This window comes from Henckelia pumila, chromosome 4 (genome assembly GCF_033568475.1).
Source record: "Henckelia pumila isolate YLH828 chromosome 4, ASM3356847v2, whole genome shotgun sequence".
Taxonomy (NCBI): Eukaryota; Viridiplantae; Streptophyta; class Magnoliopsida; order Lamiales; family Gesneriaceae; genus Henckelia; species Henckelia pumila.
Window position 1 is genome coordinate 221,593,669 of NC_133123.1, and position 18,456 is coordinate 221,612,124.

The following is an 18,456-nucleotide window of genomic DNA, read 5'->3' on the forward strand; positions in this document are numbered from 1 at the left end:
TAATGTCATAAAAAGATAAGAAAGATAGTTGTAAGATTCTCTGAAGTTTCTCGGTGAAACGAGTGAAATTACAACTATAAATACAGTCATTCAAGAAAGCCGAAGACATCGATCATTTCCTTCAGTTTTCTTACAAATAAACTGTTGTAATATTTTTCTTTCTAAGTATTTTAATAATTTTTCTATTTCATTTGTTTCACGAACAAAGCTACTATGAGTAGCTAAACAAGTTGTGTCCTTCTCTTCAAAGGAGTTGATTTATGTAATAATATTATGTCTTAATAAATTTCTCTAAGTCTGTTGTTCTTCTATACTCATATTTTATAAATAAGGTTATATATCATACGCCTTAAGGTAGAAAATAAATTAAGGTTGTGCTGGTTGTCGTTGAAGGAGCTTGTGCAGAAACCATCTATTGCGACTGTGGGGTTGGAGTGTGAGGAGCACTTTGTAAAACTCGACAGGTATGACCCGAAGACATTATGGTCAGAAAGGTATTTAATTTTATTTCATTATTGGGAAGCATGTTGGGCCAATCGATTATTTGAAACATGATACATAGGCTGAAAACCTTGCTCGGCTACATGTCTTAAAGCTTCATGCTTTGAAGAACAGGCTGAATAGGTATAACAATACCACGTACTAAGAATTGGTTAAAAAAAGATGTCTTTGAATAAATTTTAAATAATTAGGGAGCTTAAAAAAAGTTTTTAGTGGATAAGAAGTAAAACATAACTTAAAAATAGGTTTTGTTGGGAATCTCTAATTTACCCATCTATTAAACCAAGATGAAAAAAATGAAAAAAATGGCAAAAGTGAAACAAACTTGTTAACATAGCCCACTATTGCCTATAAAAATCACTCAACCGTTGATGAAATATTATCAGCACCGTCCAAATTAGGTCAAAACGTAAACCATTAATGATATATAAACCAGCCGCCTGCTCCTCTTTCACTACTAAAGCTTACTCCTCCTACGCCGTTTTCATCTCAAAACCCATCGAGGTTAAAGTGACAGCGCCGCCGCGGTCCGCCTTGACATAGCCAGCAGCTGCGTCTTGGCCCTCAATTTTGCTATTTTTTACTTACATTTCTAGGCTTTTTTGCTTGTATTCTTAGATTTTGTATCAATGGCACCCAAGGTTTCCAAGGCCGACAAGAAGATCTCGTACGACCAGAAACTCTGCAAACTCCTCGATGAGTACACGCAGGTTTTGCTTGCTGTGGCGGATAATGTTGGGTCGAATCAGTTGCAGAACATTAGGAAGGGTTTGAGAGGTGATTCTGTGGTGCTCATGGGTAAGAATACTATGATGAAGAGGAGCATTAGGATTCATGCTGAGAAAACTGGAAACAACGCCATCCTGAACCTTATTCCTCTCCTTGTCGTAAGTTCAAAGCTCCCTTTTTTATTTATTTTCCAGTCTTCTTTTGTTTAATTAGTTGTTTTGGTCGATGATGGATGCATGTGGATCGATTTAATGTGTATCCTTTTGTGTTGACATAAAAATATGTTCCAAATGTATGTCTTGATTTAATTAGAAATCAGATCTTGACTTCATAAGTTGATTTTGTAGAAGTTTATATATTTCTACACTGATTATTACGTATCTATAGTTGCACGAGATGATGACTGCATTTTGCGTGTGTGCTTCAAGCTTTATTCAATGTTCTGCGTTTTTGCCCCCCTTGACGATTTTCTTATCTATATATATATATATATATATATATATATATGCACAGTTGCTTTCCACCAAACAAATTTAATTGTGGATCAATTGAATCTTGATTCTTTAATTGTGATGGAGGATGGGAGGGTGCTCTGCTTTCGTTTTAAGTGTGAGCAGTATGCTTTATAGTGAATTTTGCTCTAAATGTTGCCTATTGGGCACAGGGAAACGTGGGACTCATCTTCACCAAGGGTGACCTGAAGGAAGTCAGTGAGGAAGTTGCCAAGTACCAGGTGAATTGGTTCTTCTAAGGGCTTTATGTCCATATTCGTGTACACTTTCGTTTACTAGGGTAATTGTCTTGGTGATATGTTTATGCTGTAAATTGAATTATTATTTATCTCCCAGTGCTAGTTTCTTCTGTTCAAGAGCAAAATGATGTACTTTTTTGGACATTGTACTTTTCTTTATTTTGTGTCTGTATTGTACACGTTACTTGTGATTTGGATTTAGTTTACTGAAACAATCACTACTGGTTTTTAAACCTGACGCTCAAAGCAAATGTTGAAATGAGTTTTTAATATATTTGGAGACAATTTATTGGAAATGAAAATTCTGTCATTGAAGGTACTTGAAGTTGCATCTTTGAACTGTAGTTTTGAGCTTTCAAGCCATTATATTTTTATCTTCATATTTTCCTTTCGATTTCAATTCGGAAGTCCGAAGCTTAGACTGGTGTGTGTACCTACTTGATGATTGTCCACAGGTTGGAGCTCCTGCTCGTGTTGGTTTGGTGGCTCCAATCGATGTTGTTGTCCCACCTGGGAACACTGGTCTCGATCCATCACAAACATCATTTTTCCAGGTTTCAATATGATCAATTTCTACATCATTGCATTTTCCTAATATTAGATGGTATCTAAAGATCTTTCAATATAGGTTCTCAACATTCCAACCAAGATTAACAAGGGTACTGTTGAAATTATCACCCCTGTCGAACTTATCAAGAAAGGTGACAAAGTCGGTTCCTCTGAAGCTGCATTGCTTGCAAAACTTGGAATTAGGCCATTCTCATATGGTCTAATCATCATAACTGTCTACGATAATGGATCAGTGTTCAGCCCCGAGGTGCTTGATTTGACAGAAGATGATCTCATTGAGAAGTTTGCCACGGGTGTTTCCATGGTCACTTCCTTGTCACTTGCCATCTCGTACCCAACACTTGCCGCTGCACCCCACATGTTCATTAATGCCTACAAGAACGTTTTGGCAATTGCGGTTGAAACTGATTACTCCTTCCCGCAAGCGGATAAAGTTAAGGAGTATCTTGCGGTATGTAGTCTTGTTGTGGTTTTTTTAGTTTGGTTTGTGATTTTCTCTGTCTTATTTTCAATTCAATGTAAACTATGCAGGATCCAAGCAAGTTTGCCGTTGCAGCTGCTCCAGTGGCTGCTTCGGATGCTGGTGGTGCTCCAGCTGCAGCAGCCAAAGAGGAGGAGAAGAAAGAAGAGCCTGCTGAGGAGTCTGACGACGATATGGGTTTTAGTCTTTTCGATTAAAGCTCTTATGTTGTAACTTGACTCATTTCCATTACATAGTTCGGAGTTTGAATTTGAGTTTTTTGTTGCTTTAGTACTTTGGGATGTCGTTGGATTGTTTGCCATATGCTTCAGTTTTATGTTCCAAGTTTTTTGGTTTGTTCAACTTACTCATTTTGAGCTTTGTGTTTATTACTTGCGTTCCAAGTGCCCTGTTTGTGTAATGCTATGTGATTTAATCATTTATTTGCACTTGAAGATGTGATTTTAGGATTAGGGACTTGTGATAACCATATCGATTGAAATCTAAATACTCAATCCTCACGTCCCTGCTTCAAGAACGAGTTCATGTTTATTCACATCATTATTTACTTGAAAGTTTCAGAAGTTCTCTTTGCAATCGTTTACAGGGAGGGACATGTAGAACTATGGGCTCGAGGCGTAAGTACAACACCATGATTGTCCCTCGGCACATCTTCTATGCTGATATAACCACATTCTTGAATAACAAAGGCTTCCACATTTATCTTATATGTACCTTGATTGAGATTGGGAGGAAAAAAGTTCAATCTGCAGCTTCATTTTTTGACAAATCAGAAATTTCCCCCTATTTTACCTGCTTTGGAACAATATCTCTAGAAAGCCAAATACTCTAGTACAGTTGATAACACTCCACTGCCACAGGTCCAGAAAAGCATTACATTCTAAATTTAGAGAGGACAACCCATAAAGATGTCTCGCTCCACACTATTCTTGCCCTGCTGCAATGCCATAAAGCGTGGAAACTATGTTCAGGAAATGAATTCCATTGAGATGGGAAGTATCATGTTAACGGCCTTCCACAAAAACATTTTCAACTTTGAACATTGAGATTCTACAATTTACGGTGGAGCCTTGAAATGTCCTCTGTTAACCCACTATCATGGTTCGCAATCGCGGTGGCGAAAACCGTCCGGAGGCGACCATTCCAGTTACAATGAAATTTTGCGAATCGAAACCGTTACAATGAAATTTTGCGAATCGAAATTTTGCGAATCGAAACCGTCCGGAGGTGACTGTTCCAGTTACAATGAAATTTCGAGAAACGGTCGCGGAGCGGATTTTATTTTTTAAATATTATAAAAATTGAAGATTTCAAATTTTTAGAAATGCTCAAAGTAAAATGAATATCATTTAAATAGATTATTTGATGTAAATAAGAAATTAAAGTAATTTTAAAATTTTATTGAAACACAACTTATATCCTTGCTATATATAAAATATTCGCAACCCTATCAAAATGTAAATATATTATTAAAAAAATTAGTATGTAATCAATTAAAATTTTGAAATATTTTCTGTTGGAGGTAATAGGTTCACCCAAACTAGGATTAATTTAGAGTGATGGACTAATATTGTGCATCAAATCTTACATAACATAGCGTTACAAACTATTTAACATCAATTAAAATAGAAATACTTTAAAATTAGCTTATTTTATTTTTATCACACTTTCTAATGAAAAGTTCTCAATAGAAATAGTTGACTTTTAGTCTGTTCTTTATTAATCTTTCGTTGATGGATGAGCGGGAAGAAGACTCGAGATTCACCATCTTAGATCGACTGATGTGTTTTGCTTACCAATGTTCCTAGTCAAATCAATGTTAAATATACTAATTACCCATATGATATGAGAATAAAAGGACTGATAAATTAAATATAAGTTGATAAAAACTAATATATAGACATATAATTTGTTTTTATAATATTTATATAGAAAAGTACCTTTAATATCATCGAGACTAATAACATGATGAATAGCGTGGAAGAACTAAGTCATCAATGTACTCTCCCTCGAGATTAAATTGAGAAAATTGATCTCGACCATATAGTTGCGGATATAAACTAGTGTTAAATTGTCCACTTGGATATTGATTGAATAGGGGATTTGAAACCGATATCGAGTTTTGGAGCCATTGTTCAAAAAGATTTACTGATTCACACTTTATTTTTAGATCATTTGGAAAAAAAAATATGTTCATCTAACTAAAAGTAAATTAGAAGGAAAGTACCTTTAAATGAATTCGAGAAAATATTCAGTTTATAATCTCCAGCATTCCTAGTTCCTACAAAATTTTAGCAGCGATTTAAAATAAATATATTGATTTATATAAAATTTAAAATTCAAAAGAAGCAACAAAAACCAAATATTTTACAAATTTGAACAAATTTGAAATTGTAAATACAAAAGATACGGAAATCAAATGTATTATTCAAAACAGAGCACAAAAAGTTTATACCTTATAATTCAGATGACCAAATAAGTTCAGCTTTCCCAAAATTTTGAGTGGCGTGTGTGATATAGAAATGGTGAGAATGAAAATGCAATGCATTTCTACTGATGCTTTCAAATCAAATTATTAAAAACTTTACAGCAATGAAATCAACGTTATTCAGGGAAAATTTCTACTTTGCAGGGCTATTTGCTATTGATTTGTCCACTTGCGGTCATTTTGAATCACAAACAACCCACATTTTGTCACTGACCCAGATAACCCATATTGTCTATCTTTCTTTTTACTTTTTTTTTCCTGCCTCACAAATTGGGGTCCACTTTTTTTTTTTTTAATCTCTCTCTCTTTTACTTTTATTCCATGTCTCGTTTGTATTTCAGCTAAAAAATTTATCTCCAAAATTCCTCCTGTTCTAAATCCACGTCGTTCCATCGTTAAATCGACGTCTTCAACACAGAAACGCCGACCCAAAGCATCTACCTTCAATCCTTGTAACTTCGTCAAGGTACCTCTCGTTCTGATACCGTATCTGTAAACCAGGCCTACTATGGCTTTCTAAACCATCACAAAAAACTTTAAGATATTCGGATTTAACTGAGTATATGTGATTCGAAGTGTAATACCATACCAAGTTTAGTAACCCGAACCCCATTTTAAGTCATTAAAATGTTAAATATGATTAAAAGGTCATCAATTTAATTAAACATGTGTTTAATCGGGTCAGAAATAAGAAAATAAGAATTGGACAATCAGAGGAGTTCGTACCATCGAAAGTAGAAATCGAAAGCACCGAACTATAAGTGTTGAGTTCGGATGCAGAGGGTGCGATCAGACCGTCCGAACTGGGATTAGACCTTACGAAGAAATTTAGGCCATGAAAATTTGAGGTATCAAGAGTGTACAGACACGTGGAGATTGGAACGTCGGAATTATGGATCGGAGTTTCCGAAGAGGATCGGTGTTTCCAAAGTGCATATCGGAGCTTCCGATCAGTAGCAGTATGAGACGTGACAAGCATGCGTAGTTCAGATCTTCTGAACTAAGGCTCGAAACTTCCGAACTCCACCTATAAATAGGTCATCCAAGTCTCATTTTTGAAGTGACAAGTCCAGTGTTTCCCTCCTCTTTCAGTCTATATTGTGAGTTGTAGCCATTCTATCGAGGGTCGGACAATAGCGAGATGCTTCTGGGATAACAACGGAGTCGTGCCCAAGAATTGGAGCCTTCGACATAAAAGTACTGACAATAGATGCAGGTATAGTCCGAGACCCCTATTAGAAAATATGAGTATCTACTAGCTTAGTTAAGACTGATTGATATGGTAATCACTTGACTGTAGGCTTGGACCCTAGACCCTGATAGTACTCGACCTGTTGAATAGACGTACGTAAGTATAGATCGAGATAACCAGCTGAGTATAAATGTTTATGTGTTGCATTATTATCAGTCATATAATGCATGATTTTACTGTTCATGATTTTGTTTGCGACATTGGCATACCATGTTGAGCCTGTTATCCTTCGAGATGCCTTGTTGTTCTAGGTTCTCTCAACCCTAGTCTTTCCTTGTATGATCGGGTACCATGTGACTCCCACTAGATCGAAGGGAAAACGTGTGCGGTTTACCTAGGATGGTGATAGTCCAAGATCGGAGTTAGTATTTGTGGCACCCACGGGATCTTCGGAGCAGTGTGTGCATACAGGTGGCGGGTGCCTATGTTATGAGCATGATGTTCCATAGTTTGATCCCTGATTTCTCGAGCATTCATGTTTCATGTTGCTTGCATCATATAGACCTGTGTAATCATATTTACATACTGGGCATTGGCGTTCACGCCCCTGGTTTTATCTTGGACACTCTATTCGACGGGACAGGTCTCAGGTTGGATGAGGTAGGCAGGTCAAGACAGGTTTAGGTGCAGGGCTAGTGAATGCTTGGAGCTTTGTACTGTTTGTTTGGATTTGGATACAATACTTTTGATATGGTTGTATAATTTTATTGTTTTGGGTTTTAGTGCCGGTTGTATTCCGTCCATTTGCTTTGTGTATTCGTTTTAAATTTCTACTGCTTTACTATCTTGATTAAGTTTTATTGCATGCCTAAGAAATTTATGTTAGTAGGTGATTTGGTTAGGATCACTACATTTATGGTATCAACGCATGCATGGTATTTTGGGACTTAGTATGGATTTTTGGGTTTTGATGTGCGTTGCACTTTTCAGATGACCTGTAGACACGACGAGTGCCATGTCAGTGTTGGACATTGGGGAGATGAGGATGCCATAAACGTTCCTGTGGACACCACCATCATCATGAGGGTCGCCATCATTTTGAGATGCACAGGTTCCTGTAGATGGGGGCCAAAGCCCTTGGTTGGAGGCGATACTCCAGAGGTTGCAGAGGATTGTCTTGAGAGGATAAAGAGTTTCTTCCGTGCCTTTGAATGTTCCGAGGAGCAGAAGATGGAGGGTAGTGTAGTTCTTTTGGAGGGATGTGCCCGGAATTGGTGGAGATCCACGTCAGCTCAGTTGATCTAGGAGTAGGGTCAGGTTTTGTGGGCTGATTTACACAAGGCTTTTATGAAGTTTCATTTTCTCCAAATCTCCGCCAACAGAATTCGATTGAGTTACTTAATCTAAAGCAGGGGTCCATGAATATCGATGAGTACCAGCAGAAATTCATCGATCTATTTTCGTTTTACCCTCACATTGGCGTCAGTTTTGAAGCCAAGTATGATCACTTCCTGCAGGGTCTGCACCAAGATATTTTCGATCAGGTCATAGTCTGTGATGATCCGGCTTCTTATGAGGTTCTGGTGACTATCCTTAGACCCGTTCAAAGTTATTGCGGTCATTTTGTTCTGGTTATTCTCTTGGCCCACCAGCACAGTCGTTCAAGAAGCAGGTGTTAGATCCGTTGGTGATAACAAACAACACTTCATTGTTATAGATCAGCTGCCTTTTAAATGTATTAACAGGTACTTGTTCCGTGACTCAAGAAGTTTAGTTCTCAATCGGATACATCTCTTCAGAGTATATTACCCGGACAGACGATTGCCTCACCTGGTTACTAAACCTCACCCAGACAGAAGAACATCACCCGGTCATACTACAAATAGCCTACCGACTGATCATAACATTGTAGATCTTTCAACCAGTCGATAGGATATCTATTAATTCAAGATTCACATAATTCATAATATTTAAGATGCTTTATCATAAAATTCAGTTGTTGAAGAAATGCAGATGATAAGTGCATTTTGTGTGCATTATTTTATGTTTATTTTGCATGCATATGTATGGTCTCATATTGTTTTATGTGTTTTTTTTATGTGATTTATTCATTATTTGTGCATTTCACTTTTCGGGTTAATTTTATAGGAAAATGGGTTTTTGAAAAATGAATTACGGAGCAGCCTTGGTCAAAAATTCAAATATACTTTTGAGATCTTCAAATCAAATCTTCACCGTCAAGATTAAATTTCAAGATGTTTTGAATATGCTGTCAAAATTTCAGCTTAATCCGACGGTTAGAACTTAAGTTATGAATTTTTCAACAATGTCGCGCGCTGGAAAGAAATAGGTGCGCCCGAGCTGCAATTTATTGCAGACCGAGCGCCGCATCGTAAAAACAGGCAGAAATCAGGCGTAATTTTCAGCGCTCGGGCCGTCATTTTTTTACCGACCGAGCGCCCTCACGAAGTTGGAAATTTATATTTTGGGGGTGTTTTACATGGAAAGAACTCTTGGACAATATAAATAGGAAAAATTCTGACGTTTTAAGGGAAAAAGATTAGATTGAAGGGATGAGGCGACCATCCAAGGAGAAGAACGTGAAGAGGGAGGAAACTTGAGAAATTGAAGAACCGCAAACACTAGTTTTCTCTTCTCTTTATTTTATTTTTGTTGGGATTTAGGGGATCCTACCCCCAAAACTATGTTTTGATTTATTCTTGAAGATTGAATTTGGTTTTTAAGCGTTCTTGATTATATTATTGTGTTTATTGAAATTTTGGAGTTTGATCAACTTCTTATTGATTTTATGTGTTATAATTGATACCGAGAGGAGATTTTATGACATGAAAGGGTAATATAATCCATGGATCTACAACTTGTATAGAGATATGAGGTTGGATACATGTTGATAGTCATAGTCCACCATGTTGAAAGCTAGAGGATACCATAAATCGTTAATGCAATTGTAATTGTTAAATAACGCAAGGAGACTTGGTTATTATAATTTTTTAATTAGATTAATAAAGCTCGAGAGAGTATATTGATAGATTAGGAAATTTCGTCAAAAACATTACTTGAGAAATAAAATTCAATCATTAGTGAAGAAAAGGGGTAGGTGAACCGAGATCCTAACAATCGTTTATTTATTTTCTGAATTTAATTATTGTTTTTCTTTTATTTCATTATTTTATTTCAGTTATTAATTTATTCTTCATCTCTCGTTATAATTAACTAAAGAATCATACCTAAGTAATTTTGTCACAAATCAATCTCTGTGGGACGATACTCGTACTCTGTACACTATATTATTACTTGACTCGTGCACTTGAGATTTATTCGAGCTTAATTGATAGATATATTTAAGTTGATTTTCAGTGTTATTATTTGCTCGATCAAGTTTTTGGCTCCGTTGCCGGGGATTGAATAGACAATTTTTACTTCTTGTTATCTTTAGTTATTTTTTTTTATTTCTTTGTTCTATTTTATTCCTGCGTGTTCTACCATTTTCTATTTTTTTTTGCAGGAATTCATCTGGTGTAATACTTTGAGATGTTCCATCGACAAGTATTAACGAGTTTTATCCAGCAACATGGAGAGCCATTCTACGCAGCATGGGAGAGATTCAATAATTTGGCGAACACATTTCAGTATCATGATTTCTCCAATTATTCTCTTCTTAAATTTTTTTCTTAATGGTTTGGATGCAGTGACAAGGAGATGGGTAATTAATGGAGCTTTGCAAACTGGTTGTCCACTATTTTGCCGAGATGATGACAATGCGATATACATACTAGAGGATATGGCAGAATTTGACTACCACATGTATTGGGATTTTACACCACATATTTGGAGCCACCAAGACCCACAAGATACTCATTACCAAGATTTTTCAGACCAACCATTCAAGCTTCAAGAAGAGGAGGTAATGTGTTCTCAATTGATGTTACATTCACTAGAGGATATGGTGAGCAAGTACGTGGACATGAACGAGCGAGCTATAGAAGATCTAATCAATTCTAGATGTCACTTTGAGGAGAATATAGAGAATCTTAAAATATCAATTCTCCATGAACACCAAGAACATGAAGTGAAGAAAGATACTCAAACAGTGATCCTCCAAATTTGGTTCGATGATGACTCAGAGAACCATGATTTGGAGTGCGAATCAATTCATGCTGAATATCTTGAGGTGTTTGAGTCTTCTCTTCCTATTGAACCTCGACCAAAATGAGTTTTGAAGGAGAAAATATATGCAGATACACCTCCAATACCAATTTCACAAGAATCTGTTCTCCGAGAGCCCACATATATGTTCTCATCCCATGTTTATCAGCTGCTATGGAGGGTTTTTGAGGTGACGAGCTTAAACTGCATACATCTGGTCAAACTTGAGGGCACATGGAACAAAGACCCATTGGTGGTGTCATATGACACTTACTTTGGGCATCAACCACTCTTTGATGAGTGCTTCTGAGGGTCGAGCCGAAGACTAAAAATCAAGCGCTACTTGGGAGGCAACCCAAGATTTTTACTTCATTTTTTTAGTGTTAGTTTTTATCTAGTTGTTGCTTTATATTGAGTTGATCATGTTTAATCCCTCAAATTTTTTGATTTGCAAGGTGAATATATGGGAATATTGATGACCTAAGAGATGTGGTGCAGCAGCGGCAGATGGATATACACCACGATGATTGACCAGGGGAGTGTTATTTTGTTTTCATTGTTTTTATTTTTGTGTTGCATTTGTTCGTTTCTCATTCTGTTCATTTTTCTAGAGCATTGAGGGCAATGCTTTGGATAAGTATGGGGGGTGTTATTTAGTTTTGTTTCGTTCATCATTGTGTTTTTCATTCATATGGTTTAGATTATTGCATATAGTTCGTATTCATGCATATCATTATATTTTGTGTTTTTGTTATGTGAGTAAATATAATGATGAATGTTGGCCGATGATGATAGAGTTTTGAAAAAAATTGTTTTTTAAAAAAATTGCTTTTTATTGAATATGAGAAGCTGTTGGTTGAATCGTGAATCATATTAAGCACGCATGTTAGACTGGTGTAGTGTAGTGAAGTAATTGATGAAGTTCGTGTTTGTTTGACCATTGCACGACAATATATGCTTGTTGATCATGATAATGTCTTTGGATTCTTGATGATTGTTAGACATTGCATGTGTGATCTTGGGCATACCTATAAAATTTTTGAAAAAAAAAAACTTTTGTTGAAAATTAAGTTAACTCCATCCGGATTAAGAGCAAGGGATTGAAATCCTAATCTCTTGTTCTTGACTAAGTATGCAGATTTCATGGGGTTAATAATTTTGAAATTTTAAAATAACAATTCCATCCGGGCTTGGACAATGATTGAAATCCTAATCATTGTTCCATAGCTAAGTTTGCGGGTTAAATGTGATTGATGCTCCATCCGGGCTATAGACGAGGGGATTGAAATCCGAATCCTATCTTAGTTATAACTAAGATTACGAATAATTATTGGGGTTTATAAAAAATATCGGGTGCAAAATCCGGAGGTACGTAATTAATCTCAAGAAAGTGCATGTTTTTGTTTGGGATTGTTGAGATGACGGAGTGCTGGATTGTGATACTTGCATTGAATTGTCATAGGTCGCTAAACATTCTTAGGATGGATTATTTTGAAGTTGCCCAAAACTGGAATAACATGGCACACACACACGTTTAAGTTAAACTGACAGTGTATTGTGAACAATCGGAAGTTTGTGGTTTTTAATTTTTGAAGTTGGATTTATCGGAGGTTGTGCACGTTCATGATTCTTCCTTGATTATGTTTATGTTTGCATATTGTTTTGCATGTCTTGCTCAAGGGCGAGCAAGATTTAAGTATGGGGGTGTTGATAAGTGCATTTTGTGTGCATTATTTTATGTCTATTTTGCATGCATATGTATGTCTCATATTGTTTTATGTGTTTTTTATGTGATTTATTGCTTATTTGTAAATTTCACTCTCCGGGTTAATTTTGTAGGAAAATGGGTTTTTGAAGAATGAATTATGGAGCAGCCTTGGTCAAAAATTCAAATTTACTTTTAGAGAGCTCCAAATCTGTGGGGACCTCGGGTGCTAATCTTTCTTCTTAATGGGAAATCAATATTCATTATAAACCAAGAAGAATAAGAAACAAAAAGAATTTTTTTTTAATATGGGCGCGGGTGCGCCCTATTCCAGCGCCCCCGCGCCCAATCTGGCAGAACTTTTGTTCTGCTAGTGCGCGGGTGCGCTCGAGCCAGCGCAGGTGCGCTCAAACGGCCAGAAAAATTCCCAACATAATTTGTTTTGCTGTCAAGGAAGGTTTCATGGTGTATAATCCTTACATCCAACTCGAAATACATAAAAACAAAGTTTATATCAACAAACCTCAATCTACACATGTAATGCTACATTAGTGTTTCAAAAGTTGATACAAACACATGTTTAACTAGCATGTTTTCCAACCACTAAGTTTGATACAAAGTCATGACAACAAACTCTATTCATAACCCAACGTCTCCACATCTAATCTCTCTCTCAAGCTATCCACGTCGACTCTGGCCAACTCCTACCCCATCTGTTGTCATGCACACATACAAAACAAGACAACAGCCGGATAAACTCCGGTGAGAAATCATTCTCAGATAATCGACATATAAAACGTTAAATAAAGCATATAAACTCTAATCATAAACGAGTCAACAATAGAGTAAGTAACGCATATATCGATCAAGAATTGATTCATATATCGTCGTTTCCATCAAGATTTGTAACCGATCTTGACATGGATATCCATCTATCGTAGTCATTCCGGACTAGAAAATAAGATCGCCTCAGATCTTGGCAATAGAATCAATTTAATATCATATCATATCATCATCGTAATCATATCGACTCAAAGATCCACTACCTAAGATGGATCGACAACATCAAAATCAAATCAAAACAATAAACAAGTATGTGATTTTGGCGGGACAACTCAAGAAGCTTCATTCTTGAGTCTCAAATCCCTGACTCGCGATGTCGTCTTATACCTTCGTTTCTCTCGGTTTTGAATGCTTCAAATCTGAAACATAACATCAAAACATTCATATCAAACTTCATTCAAGATTATCAATCCAAATCTGATCAAAATCATCAATATAACTTCAATACAATCACTTCAAACCTCAAGCAAACTTCTTCGGTTCAAAGTCGGACTTATTGAGTTGATCGAGCTTAAAACTAATCTGAAATGTAACGATTATGATCAAGAAACATCAGTATACAATCACAAGATCCTAAGCTAAATCATAGGCTATTAAAACGGTCTCAAAACATAAATTAACGGCGTAGCGACATAAAATCGATAAACGACGAAATATCGAATTCATTTCTAATCATTCAAATCATTCGTACATCATATATCAGCTGAATACATCACCCTAAGCATCATATAAGCAGCTATAATGAACGATATACACGCTGGAAATCATAACAAGTTCATTCAATAATCCACCTTCGATCCGGTTTCGAGTATAGAAGCGATAAAAGTTCAAGAACATTAATTCATACTCAAAAACTGATATCTCCAAGATTTCAATCTTCAAAACATGCCGAAACAAATAAAAACTTACACTAGATCGAAGCCTTTGTCGCAAGGATTCCAGAACAATTTTCAAAATCGAAATCGGATGATCGGATCAAAAGTTACGGCGATTTGAAAATCAAAGTTTCAAAGAAAAGGGAAGAAGAACTCGGCTCTCTGCTTCAAATTTCTGAATGGAATAAGTCTTGTACACGTATTCATGCTAATAATACGTATAACATCGGATAACTTCAATTAATATTGCAATTTAGTCCCTGAAACGTCATAAATTGCAATTCAGTCCTTGGCCATCTTTTTAATTCAATTTCAATCCCAAATAATTTAAGAATATTAGAATTTAAATCGAAACTCTAAATATTCCCCAATTAAATATACTCGGATTAAAATTAAATAAGTTTGAATTAAATTAATTAATCCCGGGCCTTACATTTTTCCCTCACTAAGGCATGAGTTCGTCCTCGAATTCATAAATAGTATAGATATGCAGTCTGTATACATATAAGAATAAAGAATAACTGAAAAGTGCATAAGAACTCACATTAGTGGAATAGATAAGGAAATTTCTGCTTCATCTCTTCTTCAACTTCCCACGTCGCCTCTTCAACTCCATGCCGATTCCACTGAATCTTCACCAATGGAATGGTCTTGTTTCGGAGTTGCTTTTCCTTCCTATCGAGTATCTGAATAGGCTGTTCAAAATAGCTAAGAGTTTCATCCAATTCAGCTTCATCAGGTTGTAAAATGTGAGAGTTATCAGGTTGATACTTTCTCAGCATCGAAACATGAAAGACATCATGAATATCAGATAAAGATGTAGGAAGAGCGAGTCGATAAGCAAGGTTGCCTATCTTCTCAAGAATTTTGTATGGCCCAATAAATCTTGGAGATAACTTTTCTCGCTTGCCGAATCTAACGGTGCCCCTGAACGGTAAAATCATCAAGAACACTCTATCTCCCTGTTCAAAAGATAACGGCCGTCGTCTAATATTTGCATATCTGGTCTGTCTGTGTTGCGTTGTTCTCATTCTCTGCTGAATCAACTTCACCTTCTCAGTCATCTGTCTGATCTTATCCAGTCCCAACTCAGGTACCTCTGATACATCATCCCAATACAATGGCGATCTACACTTCTTCCCATACAACGCTTCAAATGGAGCCATCTCTATACTCGTCTGATAACTGTTGTTATATGAAAACTCTACAAGTGGTATTGAATCTTGCCATGTAGTACCAAAATCAAGTACTACAGCTCTAAGCATATCCTCAAGAGTTTGAATAGTTCGTTCTGACTGTCCGTCAGTCTGAGGATGATAAGCAGTACTCAAATGTAAACGCGTACCTAGAGCTTGTTGTAAACTATGCCAAAAGTGAGAATTAAATCGAGGATCTCGATCAGATACTATCGACTTTGGCACACCGTGTAGTCGTAACACTTTTCGAACATAGAGATCTGTCATTTGATCACATCGATAAGTCATTTGGTAGGGAATAAAACACGCAGATTTTGTCAATCTGTCAATGATCACCCAAATAGAATCGCATCCTTGGGATGATCGTGGCAATTTCGTTACAAAGTTCATGAAAATGTGATCCTATTTCCATTCAGGAATAGACAAACGCTGTAATAGGCCACCTGGTTTCTTTCTTTCAGCCTTCACCTGTTGGCAATTCAAACATTTTGAAACAAATTCAGTCACATCAGACTTTCCACCAGTACTGATTTTTCAAATCGTTATACATCTTTCTTCCTCCAGGGTAAATACTGAATCGACTGCAATGAGCTTCTTTCAAGATATTCGGTCTCAAATCTGAAAGATCGGGAACAACAATTCGGTTATTCATATACAAGATATCATCATCACTAACCTTATACTCAAACTGATGTCCTGATCTGATCATTTCAATTGATTTCTGAACATTCAAATCAGATTTATGTGCTTCTTTGATTCGAATCAACAGTTCTGGCTCAGCACTGATAGCACAAACTCTAATCGGCCATCTATCTGTTTCAAATATTAATCCATAAATACAGCAATCTTCAATCAAATGAGATACACCTATAGTATACAAGGACAAAACACATACCTTTCTACTTAGGGCATCTGCTGCTGCATTAGACTTTCTTGGATAATATTTGATTTCACAATCAAAGTCTTTCAATAAATCAAACCATCTTCTCTGTCTCATGTGTTGGAACACGGTCGTTCTCCGGATCGAAAAAGAAAGTGATACCCGGTGCAGCGGAAGTTTTAAAATTTTATATGGAACGATTCCATATGGATATCAAATTCCTACGATTAAAATTGATAACATAAAATTTAAACAATATAAATTTTACCTTAAAATCTCGAAGAGAGATTATGGACACCAACAGATTAAACTGCTCTTGTTGTATATCCCAAGAACTGATGAACGAACAATTCTTCAATCAGGTCCACGAACAGAAATTTAATCCCTCTGATAGACTGCACTAGAAAGTCTATCAGAAGTTTCTACGAAGAGATAGAACAGATATGATCTGTTAAATCAGTCTGCAAATTCAAAAATTTACAGACTGAATTTTTGAACACTGTGAGAGGGAGAGGGAGGGGTCGGCCGAAAACCCTAAGAGAGAGCTCTCTAGGTTTTGAAATTATGACCTGTGTTGTGTAATTTCTGTACTGCAATAACTTATTTATAATGTGGGCTGCTAACAGCTTAGGGCCCATTAGTCATAAGTTCAAGCCTGACAAGCAAAGCCCGCATGTTTAGAAATTAATATAAAATTCATCGTGACTCAGATTGATAAACCAATTTCACCAATGTGCACAGAAACCATTTCTGCATCTTTTAAAGTCAAGATAAATTTTCTGAATCCGAATTGAGTGGTTTCCAAAAATGTCCATCACTATGTCATTTTAGGAAATCTTACTCCCTCTACTTTTAAATAAGAAGTCCCACTTCTTTATTCACTAAATTTAACTCTTTAAATTTAATTATCTCAACGGGGATTAGAAATCCATTACTTGTGTGACCCTCAATGGTTCAGGGATACAGCTAGTCGTGGGCTCACAACTCCTTGTGACTCGGAACAACAATTTTCGACTTGCCCATCGAATCATGGTAAGAGCGCCTAGCAACATCGCCCCATGATTCCCTAGGTATCACTGATAGTGCCTGCAAGAACCAATAGATTTTGGTTAGCGTACAGTACGGTCCCTTCATCCATATATCCCGATCGAATCAACAACCATTGGTAAATCGAGAGTCATTCGAGATTCGATAACTATGCAATGCATCTTGAAGATCAAATAGTGACATCGCATGTGTTACTAGGAACACCGAGTAACCTAAAACACATCATGTACTCTGGCTAGAGATTCGTCACACTAATATCTCCTCAGATTGCATAGGATATCCACACTCGCAAGTATGTGGTGAATACTTGACAACAAAGCATTGACTCCTATATGTGTCGTAACTGTACCCAATCCCGACACCTGATGACCCCAATAGAGTCGGTAAACGAGTCAAAGTACAGTACTAGCATATAGAGTCTCGATGATGTTTCAAGTAGTAAGGACTAATGGTGTACAACCAAAACCGCGGACTTTATCCACTCGATTAGTGATAACCACTTGGAAAGTCCGGATAGGGTAGTTCGATCATTCATCATATGAATATCCATTTGCATGCTTTGAAAATCTCTATATTCCATACCAATGAAATGTGGTACTCGGCATCGCAAACACTAGTCTCAATCTCGAGCGATCCTTATCCTTATTAACGGACAGCTCAATCGACTAGGAACTGTTTAGAATATACAGTGACTTTAAGATATGTTTCAGGATAGCCATCCCCATGTGCTACCACATCTTACATACACTATAGTATATTCAAGGTCTTCATCTAAACATTTTATAGTATGTCACAACATAATAATATGATAAAAGATAAAGTAAATGTCATTATAAAAGTGTAAATTATATTAAACAAAAGATTGTTTATACATAGAGTCATAAATGCCCTTAGCCACAAGTTGGCTCACCGGGCACCCACTCTTTCAATCTCCCACTTTCCCTAAAGCCAACTAGTCATACTACTTAGTCCCATTTCTTCGCGATGTTTGTCAAATAATGGTCCTGGTAAGAGCTTAGTAAGTGGATCAG

At 36.5% G+C, this 18,456-nt stretch overlaps 1 protein-coding gene across 1 annotated transcript; it reads left to right on the forward strand.

Annotated features, from left to right (window-relative positions):
- Nucleotides 1-948: 948 nt before the first annotated feature.
- LOC140863564 (large ribosomal subunit protein uL10) lies at nucleotides 949-3,450 on the forward strand. The gene is made up of 5 exons (XM_073267084.1): nucleotides 949-1,388; nucleotides 1,895-1,963; nucleotides 2,437-2,535; nucleotides 2,610-3,002; nucleotides 3,083-3,450. The coding sequence occupies exons 1-5, from the start codon at nucleotides 1,131-1,133 to the stop codon at nucleotides 3,227-3,229; spliced, it is 966 nt and encodes a 321-aa protein (XP_073123185.1). The 5' UTR covers nucleotides 949-1,130; the 3' UTR covers nucleotides 3,230-3,450.
- Nucleotides 3,451-18,456: the final 15,006 nt, after the last annotated feature.

Excerpts from the sequence above, each read along its gene's own strand:
- LOC140863564 (XM_073267084.1), top strand. The coding sequence starts at position 1,131 with ATGGCACCCAAGGTTTCCAAGGCCGACAAGAAGATCTCGTACGACCAG. Across the intron at positions 1,389-1,894 it reads ACCTTATTCCTCTCCTTGTC|GGAAACGTGGGACTCATCTT; the intron begins GTAAGTTCAAAG and ends TATTGGGCACAG. Across the intron at positions 3,003-3,082 it reads AAGTTAAGGAGTATCTTGCG|GATCCAAGCAAGTTTGCCGT; the intron begins GTATGTAGTCTT and ends TAAACTATGCAG.